This window comes from Carcharodon carcharias, chromosome 10 (genome assembly GCF_017639515.1).
Source record: "Carcharodon carcharias isolate sCarCar2 chromosome 10, sCarCar2.pri, whole genome shotgun sequence".
Taxonomy (NCBI): Eukaryota; Metazoa; Chordata; class Chondrichthyes; order Lamniformes; family Lamnidae; genus Carcharodon; species Carcharodon carcharias.
Window position 1 is genome coordinate 74,881,814 of NC_054476.1, and position 12,936 is coordinate 74,894,749.

A 12,936-nucleotide genomic window follows, 5' to 3' on the forward strand; every position below is an offset into this window, starting at 1 on the left:
TCTCAGAAGGTTCTGTGGCTGGAGCAGATTACAGATTATATATATAGACACAAATGTACAGATTATAGCAAGGGGTGATGCCAAGGAAGGATTTGAAAATAAAGGATGAGAGTTTTAAAATCAAGGCATTGCTTAACAGTGTAGAACAGTGAACACAGATTGAACAGGACTTGGTGAGAGTTAGGACACGGGTAGCAGAGTTTTGGATGACCTCAAAGTTACGGAGTCAATGGCCAGGAGAGTATTGGAATAATGAAATCCCGAGGTAACAAAGTTATGGATGAACATATCAGCTGCAGATGAGCTGAGGCAGTGGTGGTGTTACGGAGGTAGAAATAAGCAGTTTTAGTGATTGCATGGATATGTGGCCAGTAGTTTGTCTCAGAGTCAAATAAGACAGCAAGGTTGCGAACAGTCTGCTTTAGCCTCAGTAGGCATGGAGAAGCTTGGAGTCGGTGGGTAGGGAACAGATTATGTGGTGGAGACCAAAGACTATGGTTTCCGCCTTCCTAATATTTAGTTGGAAGAAATTTCTGTTCATGCACTACTGAATGTTGGACAAGCAGACTGACAATCTGGAGACAGTGGAGGGGTTGAGAAGGGTGGTGGTGAGGTAGAGCTGGGTGTTGTCAGTCTGCATGTAGAAACTGATGTGTTTTGGGATGATGCTGCCAAGGGTCAGCTTGTTGCTGCAAAATAGAATGGGGCCAAGGATAGATCCTTAGGGGACATCAGGGGTAATGGTGCAGGAGCAAGAAGAGAAGACATTGCAAGTGATTCTCTGGCTACGATTAGATAGATAAGAATAGAACTAGGCAAGTGCAGTCCTACCCAACTGAACAACAGTGGAGGAGTGTTGGAGCAGGATATTGTAGTCAACCATATAAAAGGCTGCAGATAGTTTGAGGAGGACAAGGAGGGGTAGTTTACCTTTGTCTCTGGCACTAGGATTACATTTGTGACCTGAATAAGAGTTGGTTCAGTATTGTGGCAGGATTTCAATAAAGCTTGCAGAATTGATCTAAAAAACTGGAGTGGACTATTCACCTGTACTGACTTGGGGGGGTTCATGACAATAATGTGTATTTTATACAAAGTCCAAGGAGTGGATGATAGCCTGCTAAAGGAACTTTCCCATATGATCCAATCAGATACTTTAAGAATTAAAGAAATTTTCCCCATTACTAATAATCCAGGCAGAAGCGCAGGAGGCACTGGGCAGCTGTCAGTTCTTCTGATGGGAAAAATGCGATGGTGGTTAAAAGAGGCATAGATTGCACAAATACCTGAGTGGAGCTGGAGATCAAATGTGCCAGATTTGTTTAAGCAGACAAATCAAATCCTGCTTCAGGTAAAGTTAGTCTGAAGTGCTTGGCTGGCCGACCGGCAAGGTGCATTATGATTCTATTTGGCAAGAAACAAGAGTGTGGATAGGCCATATGTTATCCAGTCATAAAATCGCAGTGGTTCCTAGAAGCTGGAAGTCGGTTCCAGGTTTTAGTCATTTTAATTTAGTGTGAAGTCCTTCCATTTTTGCCTAGATTCTGGGCTAATATCCACCTGGTGACAGACCTTGGGGAATTGGACCTGCTCTTTCCTAAAGTATGTTGTGATAGAAAAGCTTCCTGGTTAAAATGTGGACTGAAAGCTTACATCATCTAATGTCTGTCTGCCTGGTGTTCTCCTCCCAGAGGGAGAAGGCAGCAGTGCAGAGAGAAGCACCTATATCTATCATGCAAAAGCCAGAAATCGTCATTATTTTTTGGTTTGGATCACATAGCTTAATGAGAGGAATGTATGTACTATGATGCACAAGGGCGTCACTATTGTGTGGGGCAGGCTCAGTGGGCCAGGGGACTTATCCAGTCTGTCATTTTTCTTATGTTTGTACCACTAGCACTCCCAGGACCTCCCATTAATCCAAATCAGTCTGCCGTATCCCTTTTTTGAAGTGGAAGAGTCCAATTGCAGTTCCTGACAAGCAGAGGGGGACAATTTTATCCCATTAGTCTGGGCGAGTTACACAGCAAAAGTGTTAAGACTACAAAGCTGTTTGATCCGTTGAAGCTCATGCCTAAGCATTCCACCCCTCCCAGCTGAGCATCGGACTGTATTCTGAATGTCCCTAAATCTGCCTCTTAATTACCCTGCTCTTCGAGACATTTACAAACATTTGTGTGAAAACATTTCTCTGCTATTTATTCTGAGTTTGTTTTTCATTTGTTTCAATTTATAACCTCTGATCTAATTATCCTTCCTTGTTTTAATGTAACATCTGGAACATGTTGTTCCAGAAAGTTACCTTGAATGTACTCAAGACATTCAGTATACTTAAAACTTAAACTATTCTGCACTTCCCAATTGATATGACAGTTAAAGTCTCCCATTATCTGTCACTCCTACTGTAGCTACTTGAGCTACTTTCATATTCGCTTCACTTGGAGTATTTATATTGCTGTTTGTGACCTGAACTCTGCTCTTACCTCTTTTTAAAAAAACAATCTCCTCACCTCATTAATGTTGATAAACCCCTTTAAAATTCTAAGGCACATAGCCATTACCTCTCCAGTCTGCCTCTCAGCTGGATATCAAAGATCCTGTGCCACTACTTTGAAGAAGAGTTGGAAAATTGCCCTGGTGCCCTGGTCAATATCTTCTTAAATATAACTTATCTAGTCATTTTCAAGTTGCTGTTTCTGAGCTCTTGCTTTGCTACATCACAACAGTGATTTCACTTCAAGAGGTACTTCATTGGATCATGAATTACAATTGATGAATGCAATTCTGTCTTTCATTGTTGCTTTTTTTCCCCCTTTATTCCTCTCTTTCTCTCCATATGTAGCAGGTCATCCTCCACCATTTCTGCCACCTCCATCATAATTTCACCACCAAACACACCTTTCCCTCCCACCCTGTTTCAGCATTCCGAAGAGACCGTTCTGTTTGTGATACCCTGACCCACTCTTCCACCAACCCGATCAGAGTCACAACCCAGCTACCTTCACATGCAACACTTGCAGGAGGTGCAACACTTGCCCTTTCACCTCCACCCTTCCTACCATTCAGTGCTCCAAACAATCTTTCCAGGTAAAACACTGATTTACTTGTACTCCTTTCAATTTAGTATGCTGTATTGTCTGCTCACGTTGCGGTCTGCTCTACATTGGGAGACCAAATGCAGATTGGGTTATCGGTTTGTGGGACAATTCCATTTGGTCGGCAAGTGTGACCCTGAGCTTTCAGCCACCTGTCATTTTAATTCTTTGCCCAACATCCACCTTGATCTTTCTGACCTTAGCCTCCGATACTGTTCCAGTGCAGCTCAGCGAGAACAAGAACCTCAACTTCCAATTAGGTACTTCACACTCATCCCAACTCAACAGCGAGTTTAACAATTTCAGATCACAACCACTGCTCTCGTATTTTTCAGCCAGCAGCTGTTGTTGATGATTCTGCGTTTCACATTCACACTTCCTGTGGACCCATCTTTTGCTTCTTTACTTCACCCATTACCACCCACTTTTGCCTTGTACCATCATCTCTTTTGTCATTTAGTGTCTTCTGCCTTCCATCCTATCACGGACCTTCCCTTTTGTTCTTTACTCCTTTCAATGCCTCAGTTCTTGTTTAAAACCTGTTAAATATCTAACAATTTCCAGTCCTTTAAAAGGTTATTGATCTGAAAAGTTAGGCTGGATTTTCCCATGGATTCAGAACTCCGTTATTTTGGGCCAAATGGTGTCCTGGCAGTGAGGCCAGCGTTCAGCTGTCTTTCTTGAGGTGGTATCCTAATTTGAGCTTGCCTTCCAATCAAGGACAGTGGGCAGGCTTTCAATGCTGCAGCCCAAGCAGAGGGCCAGCAGATTTAGAAGCTTGGCAACCCCAGTGGGAGAGGCAGGCACTGCTGTGGCAAGTCGGGCACCGTGAGGGCACGTGAACAAGGAGAAGCCTTGGTTGGCCTCTACAGTAGTGCAGAAATGAACAAGATCAAGGCCAGCAGGGTTGAAGAGGAAACCCCTTTGCTCAGTCAGAATCAACTGTGGTCTCATGCTCAAGGCCTTCAATGCCCTCCACCCACCAGCAACCACCTGCACACCCCCCCCACCCCACCCCACCACCCCGCCCCCCACCCACTCCCCACCAACACCCCCCTCACCCCCGCACCCACCACACCCCACCACCAACAGGTTGCCGCAGGGAGGCACCTCCACTGAGCTGGCAGACTCTGCGCTTGGGGGTTTGGCTGCTTCGCTGGTGTCAAAATGCCAGGAAGGCCACAAAATCGCTCCTATTTGAGGGTCTCAATCATCCTAATTGGCCTCTGTTCTGCAGGAATTAATCATTTCCCTAAACTGCCCTCAAGAAACTTCCCTGGCAGCCAGAATACGTCATGGTGCTGTCCCGTTGTGGCTCCCCCACTATTTTCCCAGCGACACCGCCTCCAACCCTCTTTACCTCTCAACAAATGCTGCCTAACCTGTTGAATATTTCCAGCATTTTCTGTTTCTTTATTTCAAATTTCCAGCACCAGTTATGTTTTGTTTTGCTACATTTGTATGTACTGAGGATGGAGGAGATCGCAGCTCCCTGGTTATTTTATCTTGAGCCTTTTAAAAAAAATTAATCTGTCATGGGATCTGGATGTTACTGGCAAGGCCAGCATTTATTATCCACCCCTAATTGTCCTTAAGCCAAGTAGCTTGTTGGGCCATTTCAGAGGGCAGTTAAGAGTCAACCACATTACTGTGGGTCTGAAGTTACATCTAGGCCAGGTAAGGACACTTTAGTCAAGCCAGATGGGATTTTACAGCAATCAACAACAGTTTCATACTTGTATTAAGCAGGCTATTTTTTAAGCACATGTTTTATTAATTGAATTTAAACCCCACCAGCTGCCATGGTGGGATTTGTACCTGAGCCCCCAGAGTATTAGCCTGGATTTCTGGATTACTAGACCAGTGACATTGCCATTATGCTTACCCCCACCTTTTGAGTATATGCATGGAAAGTGTACCTTTCTGCTGTCTGCCAAGGCAGGTTACAAAAGTGACTGAATATTGTTGTTGGATAATGCTAACAAATAGAAAGCAACCAAAGTAACTACAAGCCAGTCAGTTTAACCATGGTGGTGAGAAATCTTTTAGAAACAATAATCCAGGTCAAATTTAACAGTCACTTGGACCAGTGTGGATTAAATAATGAAAATCAATACAGACTTGTTGATGAGGTAACAGAGAGGGTTGATGAGGGTAAGCGGATGATGTGTATAAATGGACTTCCAAAAGGCATTTGATGAAGTGCTATGTAACAGACTTGCCAGTAAAGCTGAAGCTCATAGGGTAACAGGGACAGTGGCAACATGGGTACAAAGTTGGTTGAGTGATTGGAATTGGAGAGTAGTGATGAACGGTTGTTTTATGGACTGGAAACAGTATACAGCGGGGATCCCCAGAGGCCGGTAGGGCCACTGTTTTTCTTAACTTATATTAATAACTTGGACTTGGGTGTACAGGGCATAATTTCAAAATTTGCCGATGATACAAATCTTAGAGGTATTGTGGACTGTGAGGGTGAAAGCAATAGACGTCAAAGGGACATAGACAGGTTGGTGGAATGGGCAGACATGTGGCAGATGAACTTTAATGCAGAGGTAGCGAGAGCTGATACAATTTATAGGAAGAACAAGGAGAAGCAATACAAAATGAAGTATACAATTATAAGTGGGGGGAGGTGGGGGTGGAGTGGGTGCAGAAACAGAGAGACCTTGTGTTTAGATTATTGAAGGTGGCAGTTGAAAAGTGGTCAAAAAGACAATCGGGATCCTGGGTTTTATAAATAGAGGCATAAATTACAAAAGCAAGGAAGTTATGGTGAACTTTTATAAAACACTGCTTTGGCATCAACTAGTGTATCGTGTGCAATCCTGTGCACTGTACTTTAGGAAGGATGTTGTGCATTTGGAGAGGGCATAGAAGAGATTTACGAGAATGGTCCCAGTGTGAGGGACCTCAGTTACAAGGATGGATTAGAATTGTTCTCCTTCAAGAAGAGAGGGTAGAGAGGAGATTTGATAAAGGTGTTCAAAATCATGAGAGGTCTAGACAAAGTAGATAGAGAGAAACTGCTCCCAGTGCCAGAAGGGACAAGAGCCAGAGGACACAGGTTTAAGGTGATTGGCAAAAGAACCAAAGATGGCATGAAGAAAAGCTTTTTAACATATTGAGTGGTTAGGATCAGGAATGCTATCCCTGAAAGTCTGATGGAGGCAGATTTAATCAGGGTTTTCAAAAGGGAATTGAGAAAAAGAGAAAAAAAACATGCAGGAGAAAGAGAAAGGGAATGGGACTATCTGAACTGCTATATCTGTGCTGTAACCATTCTATGATTCCATGATAAGAATTAAAAAAGAAAGACTGATAGACTGACTTATATTCATATAAAGAATTTCTCGACCACAGATGGCTAAAAGTACGTTCTCACCAATGAAATACTTTTGAAGTGAAGTCACTGTTGCAATGTAGGAATCTTAGCAGCCAATTTGTGCACAGCAAGCTCCCACAAATTGCAATGTGATAATAACCAGAAAATCAATTTTTAGATCTTCGTTGTGCGATAAGTATTGGCCAGGACACCCTGGAGAACTAACTTTGAAATGTTGGCACGGGACCTTTGATGTCCACCTGAGATGACAGATGGGGCTTTGTGTACCTTACAATTTTTAATAGGTTTAACAACATTCATGGCCTGGGGTGGGGTTAATCGGCAAGTTTAAAGGCCAAGAGATAGCATCAGATTTAAGGTCACAAATGCTAATGTGCCAGGTGAAGAGAATACTAAAGTAATTAGTTTTACCAGGAGTGACAGAAATATTTTAAGCTGCGTGAGAAAGATAGGATCAGGACAGAAAGACAAGTTCTGCCCAAATAAGCATTTTATATGCTCATTAATGGAATATAAGAAATCATTTTGAGTGAATTAGAGACTCAAGCACAGCTTAGGGAGTCTGACATATTGGTTATTACTGTGCATGTCTGCAAGCTAGTCATGACTGTGAGTTAAATATTCAAATTTATGAAGTCTTTAGAAGGGATAGGGAAGCTGGAAGAGAGGGAAGGGTATATTTATTGATTAAAGATACTATTATAACATAAGTAAGAGAGGTATAGGGAAAGGAAGGCAATCAGTGGAGATTCTATGGTTAGAACTGAGGAAGAAGAGGGCTTAAACTGTAATGGAGCTGCATGTTTGTGTTTGCAGCAATAAAGTGACAGAATGTATTAATCCAGAAATTAAAGAGGTTTAATCAAAAACAGAGTTGTGCCAAAGGGAAACCTTCACAGCCTTCTCTTCTTGAAAGAAAATAGCCCCAGATTCTTCCATCTATCTTTGTTACTAAAATTCCTCATACCCTGGAACCATTCTTATAAGTCTTTCCTGCACCCTGTCATGTCTTTATGTCCTTCCTAAATTGGGGTGCACAGGATTGGACATTATGCCTCTATTTATAAAGCCCATGGTCCCCTTTCCTTATTAATCACTTTCTCACACTGCTCTGTCATTTTGTGCATATATACCCCTAGGTCCCTCTGCTCCTGTACTCCCTTTAGAATTGTTCCCTTTATTTTATATTGCCTTTCCTCATTCTTCCTACCAAACTGTATAAATTCATATTCCTTTGCATTAAATTCCATCTGCCACATGTCCACCTACTCCAACAGTCAAACCCTCTTAGACTCTCTTATTATCGTCCTCAGAGTGCAGAATACTCCCAAGTTTCGTGCCATCTGCAAATTTAAAAAATGTGTCATGCACACCCAAACCTAGGTCAGTAAAGTAGATCAGAAAAAACAGTGATCCTAACACTGACTCCTGGGGAACCCTATTACGTACCTTCCTCTAGTCAGAAAAACAATCAGTCACCATTACTGTTTCCTGACTCTCAGACCAACTTTGTCTCCATGCTGATACTGTCCATTTTGTTCCATGGCTTCATTTTGCTGAAAAAACTATTTTGTGGCACTTTATCAAAAGTCTTTTGGAAATCCACATATACCACATCAACTACACTACCCTCATCAACCCTCTCTGTACATCAAAAAGCAGTCAAATTAATTAAACATGATTTGCCCATAATAAATGCATGCAAGCTTTCCTCAATTAATCCACAATTGTCCAAATGAGTGTTAATTTTGTCCTGGAGTATCGTTTCTAAAAGTTTTCTCAACACTAAGGTTAAGCAGAATGGTCTGTGTTTGGTGAGTTTATCATGACATCCTTTTTTCAACAGGGGTACAACATTTGCAGTTCTCTAGTCCTCTGGTATCACCTCTATATCTAAGGAGGATTGGAAGATTATCACCAGGTGCCTCCACAATTTCCTCACTTCCCTCAGAATCCTCAGAAGCATCCCATCCGATCTTGGTGACTTAACAACTTTAAGTATAACCAACCTTCCTAACACCTCCTCTTTATCAATGTTTACCCCATCCAGTGTCCCAACTGCCTTCTCTTTCACAAAGACTTTGGCAGCATCTTCCTCCTTGATAAAGCCAGGTGCCAAGTCTTCATTTAGTACCTCAACCATGCCCTCTACCTCCATTCTTAAATCCTATTTACAATCTCTAATCAGCCTTGCTGATCCTTTTGCCACCCTTTTTTAACTATTTATATGCTTGTAGAAGACTTTTGGATTCTCTTTTACGTTAGCTGTCAGTCTCTCCTCTTACTTTATTTTTCCTGCTCTTACTTCTTTTCCCACTTCTTCTCTGAATTTTCTATATTCAACCTGTATCCCACTTGTATTTATCAACCTGACAATTGCCATAGGCACCCTTTTTCTGCTTTATCTTACTTTCTATTTTGGCTTTCAGTGAACTCTTGCTTCTTTTTTCCTACCTTACCCCTTTGTGGGAATGTACCTCAACTGTACCTGAACTATCTCTTCTTTAAAGATAGCCCATTGTTCCTTTACAGTTTCACCTGTTGATCTTTGATTCAAATTTCCAATGGAGGCACCCTCTGACAGGTAAGTGAAAAATCACAAGTCAGAGGGGCCAGGCAGGCACCTCCAAATGGCCCACTGGAATCATGGTGGCAGCCCGTCTTGCCCTCTGGCCCTTCTTTGTGGCATAGAGCCTCTAGTTCTAATTATCCCTTGGAGTGCCACTGGGATGCTGCCTCCCTGGAGCTGGATTTGTAATGGTTAGGTTATATTGAATGAATCACATTTAATTTTTTGAGCAAGTAACTAAAGGAATAGATAGGGGACGTCTATGGATGTTATTTACATGGACTTCCAGAAGGCATTTAATAAAGATCCATTTTGTTAACTAAAATTAAAATTAATGGAATTGAAGGTAAATGACTGATCTGACATGAGATTGGTTAAGCAGTAGAAGACAAAGAGTAGAGCTAATGAATACGCACTTCAATTGGAAGGGAATGACTAATGTCCCACAACTAGAGGACCTCAACTATTCACTATATTTTTTAATGACTTAGAAATGACAAGGGTCATATATGAAAATTTGTCAATCATACAGAGATTTGTGATATAGTACACTGTGTAGACAGGGGCATAACATTACAAAGAGACATTGATAGATTAAGTTGGCAAGCAAAAATGTGACAGTTGGATTTCAACGCAGGTAAATGTGAGATCATTCATTTTCGGCTCCAATGATTAAATTAAGATCACATTAACTAGGCCTATATTTCCTGGAATATTTCTATATTAAAGGGTGATTTGATAGATGTTGTTAGGATTTTTTGTAAAAATTGACAGTATACAAACTTTCTCTGCTGCTAAGAAGCCCCAGACAAGAACTCAGAGCCAACCTACTTAGGAGTGAAGCTAGGCAACACTTATTCAAAATGAAGTGGTAGAACTGTGGAACTTTCTCCCACAAAAAGCAATGGTTGCTAACACAATGAATCATTTTAACTCTGAGAGTGAATGATTTTTGATAACCAAAAATATTAAGGGATATGGTGCCATGCTGGCTGGATAGAGTTAGGATACAGATCAGCCGTGATCTCATTGAATGGCAGAACAGTCTTGAAGGGCTGAATGGCCTACTCCTGTTCCTATGTTCTCATGGAACACCTGTTCCTTTAACATAATGCATATAATTCATATGTCGATGAAGTACACAATGAAAAAAGCCCACAATATACAGCTGCAACACACATTATTTGATGCACAGCAGTGAGAGTGGGTTTTTGCATTCAACTATACCACCCTTAAAAAAAGGAAAGAAGGGATGATAAGCTGGAAGGCCTAGCAGTGCAAGGCTGATCACTGGTAGTCGATAGGACAAGGGGGCAGGTATTTACCATTCTAATTATGCTTTACTCTGTGTTTCAGATTCTATGTATAACACGTTTGGAGAAAACTTTCTGCTGAAAATGGAGAATGTCACATTTGAGAATGCTGGAGCCAACAACTCAAACATAACTTTTGAAATGACATGGACCAGCCCTTATAAGACTGTTGAGATTGTCTTTATAGCTGTTGTAACTGGATCCCTCAGTTTGGTGACAGTGGTTGGCAACATATTAGTTATGTTATCCATCAAAGTTAATCGCCAATTGCAGACTGTGAACAATTACTTTTTATTCAGCTTGGCCTGTGCCGATCTGATCATTGGAGTCCTTTCCATGAACTTGTATACAGTCTATATTATTAAAGGCTATTGGCCTCTGGGAGCTGTAGTCTGTGACTTGTGGCTAGCTTTGGACTATGTTGTGAGCAATGCTTCTGTAATGAACCTGTTGATTATCAGTTTTGATCGTTACTTCTGTGTTACGAAGCCACTGACTTATCCAGCTCGAAGGACCACCAAAATGGCTGGGTTGATGATAGCAGCGGCTTGGATACTCTCCTTCATCTTGTGGGCTCCAGCCATCCTCTTTTGGCAGTTCATTGTTGGCGAACGCAAGGTGAAAAAAGGACAATGTTACATTCAATTCTTCTCCAACAAGGCTGTAACATTTGGCACAGCCATTGCAGCGTTCTATCTGCCAGTTGTCATCATGACTGTTTTGTACATCCAAGTCTCCTTTGCCAGCAGGAGTAGAATGAAAAGTCATAGGACTGAAAGTCAGAAAGAGAATACGTCTCGATCTTCCAACTTCCTCAAGAATCACTTCAGCAAGCAGCAGAATAACAATAATTTTCCCAAGCCAACGACAGACTCCTCCAGTGACACTCTGAGGAATGGAAAGGTGGAGGAAAAGCTCTCCACGAAACACGTGTCCATAAGCCAACGAGAGGAGAAGGAGACCTCAAATGAGTCCAGTTCAGCCAGCACTATCCCACCTAATCTTAAAGAGAAAGGCACAAGTGATGTCATACAGCATGCACAAGCACCAAAACTGTCCAAAATGCAGACCTCCAAATGGTCAAGGATCAAGATAGTCACCAAACAGGCTGGCAATGAATGTGTCACAGCCATCGAGATCATGCCTAGAAATGCAACCAACAACACAGTGGCAAACAAGCCCGGCATTGTCGCCAGGAAATTCGCTAACATTGCAAGAAGCCAGGTGCGAAAGCGACGCCAAGTAGCTGCCAGGGAGAAAAAGGTCACACGGACAATCTTTGCAATCCTACTGGCATTTATATTCACGTGGACTCCTTATAATGTCATGGTTCTCATCAGCACCTTCTGTGGTAACTGTGTCCCTGAGACTGTTTGGGTCATTGGGTACTGGCTGTGCTACATCAACAGCACTGTCAATCCGGCTTGTTATGCCCTCTGCAACATTACCTTTAAAAAGACTTTCAAACACTTGTTACTGTGCAAATACAAGAATATTAGTAATGCAAGATAAAGTGAATGCCAGAGTCTGGTGCGCAACTTGTATTTGCTGTGGATTTAAAAATGGAGGCGTTGTAAAGCGGTATTTTCTGAGATACCAGACTTACACTGTGCTTGTATTTTCAATCTAAAATTCTACTCTTTCCCTTCCTTAAGTAAAGCATGTACATACCATATAAGCAAAGACATGGCAGTGTGAAAAAAAATCATAACACATTCTAATATTGTGTAGGTGCTAGTAGTAGACCAAGTCAGAAATGTGCTTTTCCTTGTGTCTAGCTTCAGCTCATCAGCTCCAATTGCGTCAGGACACAGAAGCTTGACATGTTGAGAAGTCTGTAAATTACAAAAACTGAAGTAAAAGTGTAAGATATCTAGACATAGCAGAGTGAATGCTGTGAGCAGCATTTAACGGGTGATATCACAGATTCCAAAAAAGGTTTTTGACATCACCTGTACCCCAAGGTTAAATTACAGCCCTTCCTTCCCCCTCAGCTATTTAAATAATGTAATGTGATCTTGACCAAGTGAACAAGCCCATGTGAAAGCTGATATCGTACTGACAGGGAATGATGAGCAGAATCAATGAGGCTGTCACTGCCAAATGTGACAGTCACATGATTCACCAAAAGGTATGTTATTGGAATTATATATCCTTTATTTATTTATAATGAAATTGTTTAAAAATGGAGGAGTTGAGGTCAGGGCATATATTATAATGAACTTCTTGTAGTCTTTTCAATAATGCTATAGCTGGTGTAACTTTTATCCTTTAATATTATTTACAATATAAATATTTAAAACATTCACCCATGCTGGAGTGTGCTTTATGGATGTGTGATGGGACACTTTCACCATTTCATTTTCTTCATTGCAATCTGGTATTAATATCTAGAAGATATCAAGTATTTGGGAAATAGGTTGACTCCTGTCACAAGATGTTGTCTCATCAGGAGCAACCAAGCAGCAAAACATGGCAATAACAGAAGAAACTGTGCAGAATGGCTTGGTTCAGGTAGCAGGCTTTATAATGCTGGACTTCAGAGAGCTGACTCCCTCAAGGTGTGTGACACAGGAAGTGACAGGTGGCTGGAAATAAATAGATTTGAGGCAA

At 41.6% G+C, this 12,936-nt stretch overlaps 1 protein-coding gene across 1 annotated transcript in view; it reads left to right on the top strand.

Annotated features, from left to right (window-relative positions):
• The window catches only part of chrm4a (cholinergic receptor, muscarinic 4a), an 81,218-nt gene extending 68,735 nt beyond the window's left edge, over positions 1 to 12,483 (top strand). Inside the window, exon 2 of the mRNA XM_041197950.1 lies at positions 10,367 to 12,483. Within this exon, the coding sequence (XP_041053884.1) occupies positions 10,372 to 11,835 (1,464 nt within the window). The 5' untranslated portion in view covers positions 10,367 to 10,371 and the 3' untranslated portion in view covers positions 11,836 to 12,483. The remainder of the gene's footprint in view (positions 1 to 10,366) is intronic.
• Positions 12,484 to 12,936: the final 453 nt, after the last annotated feature.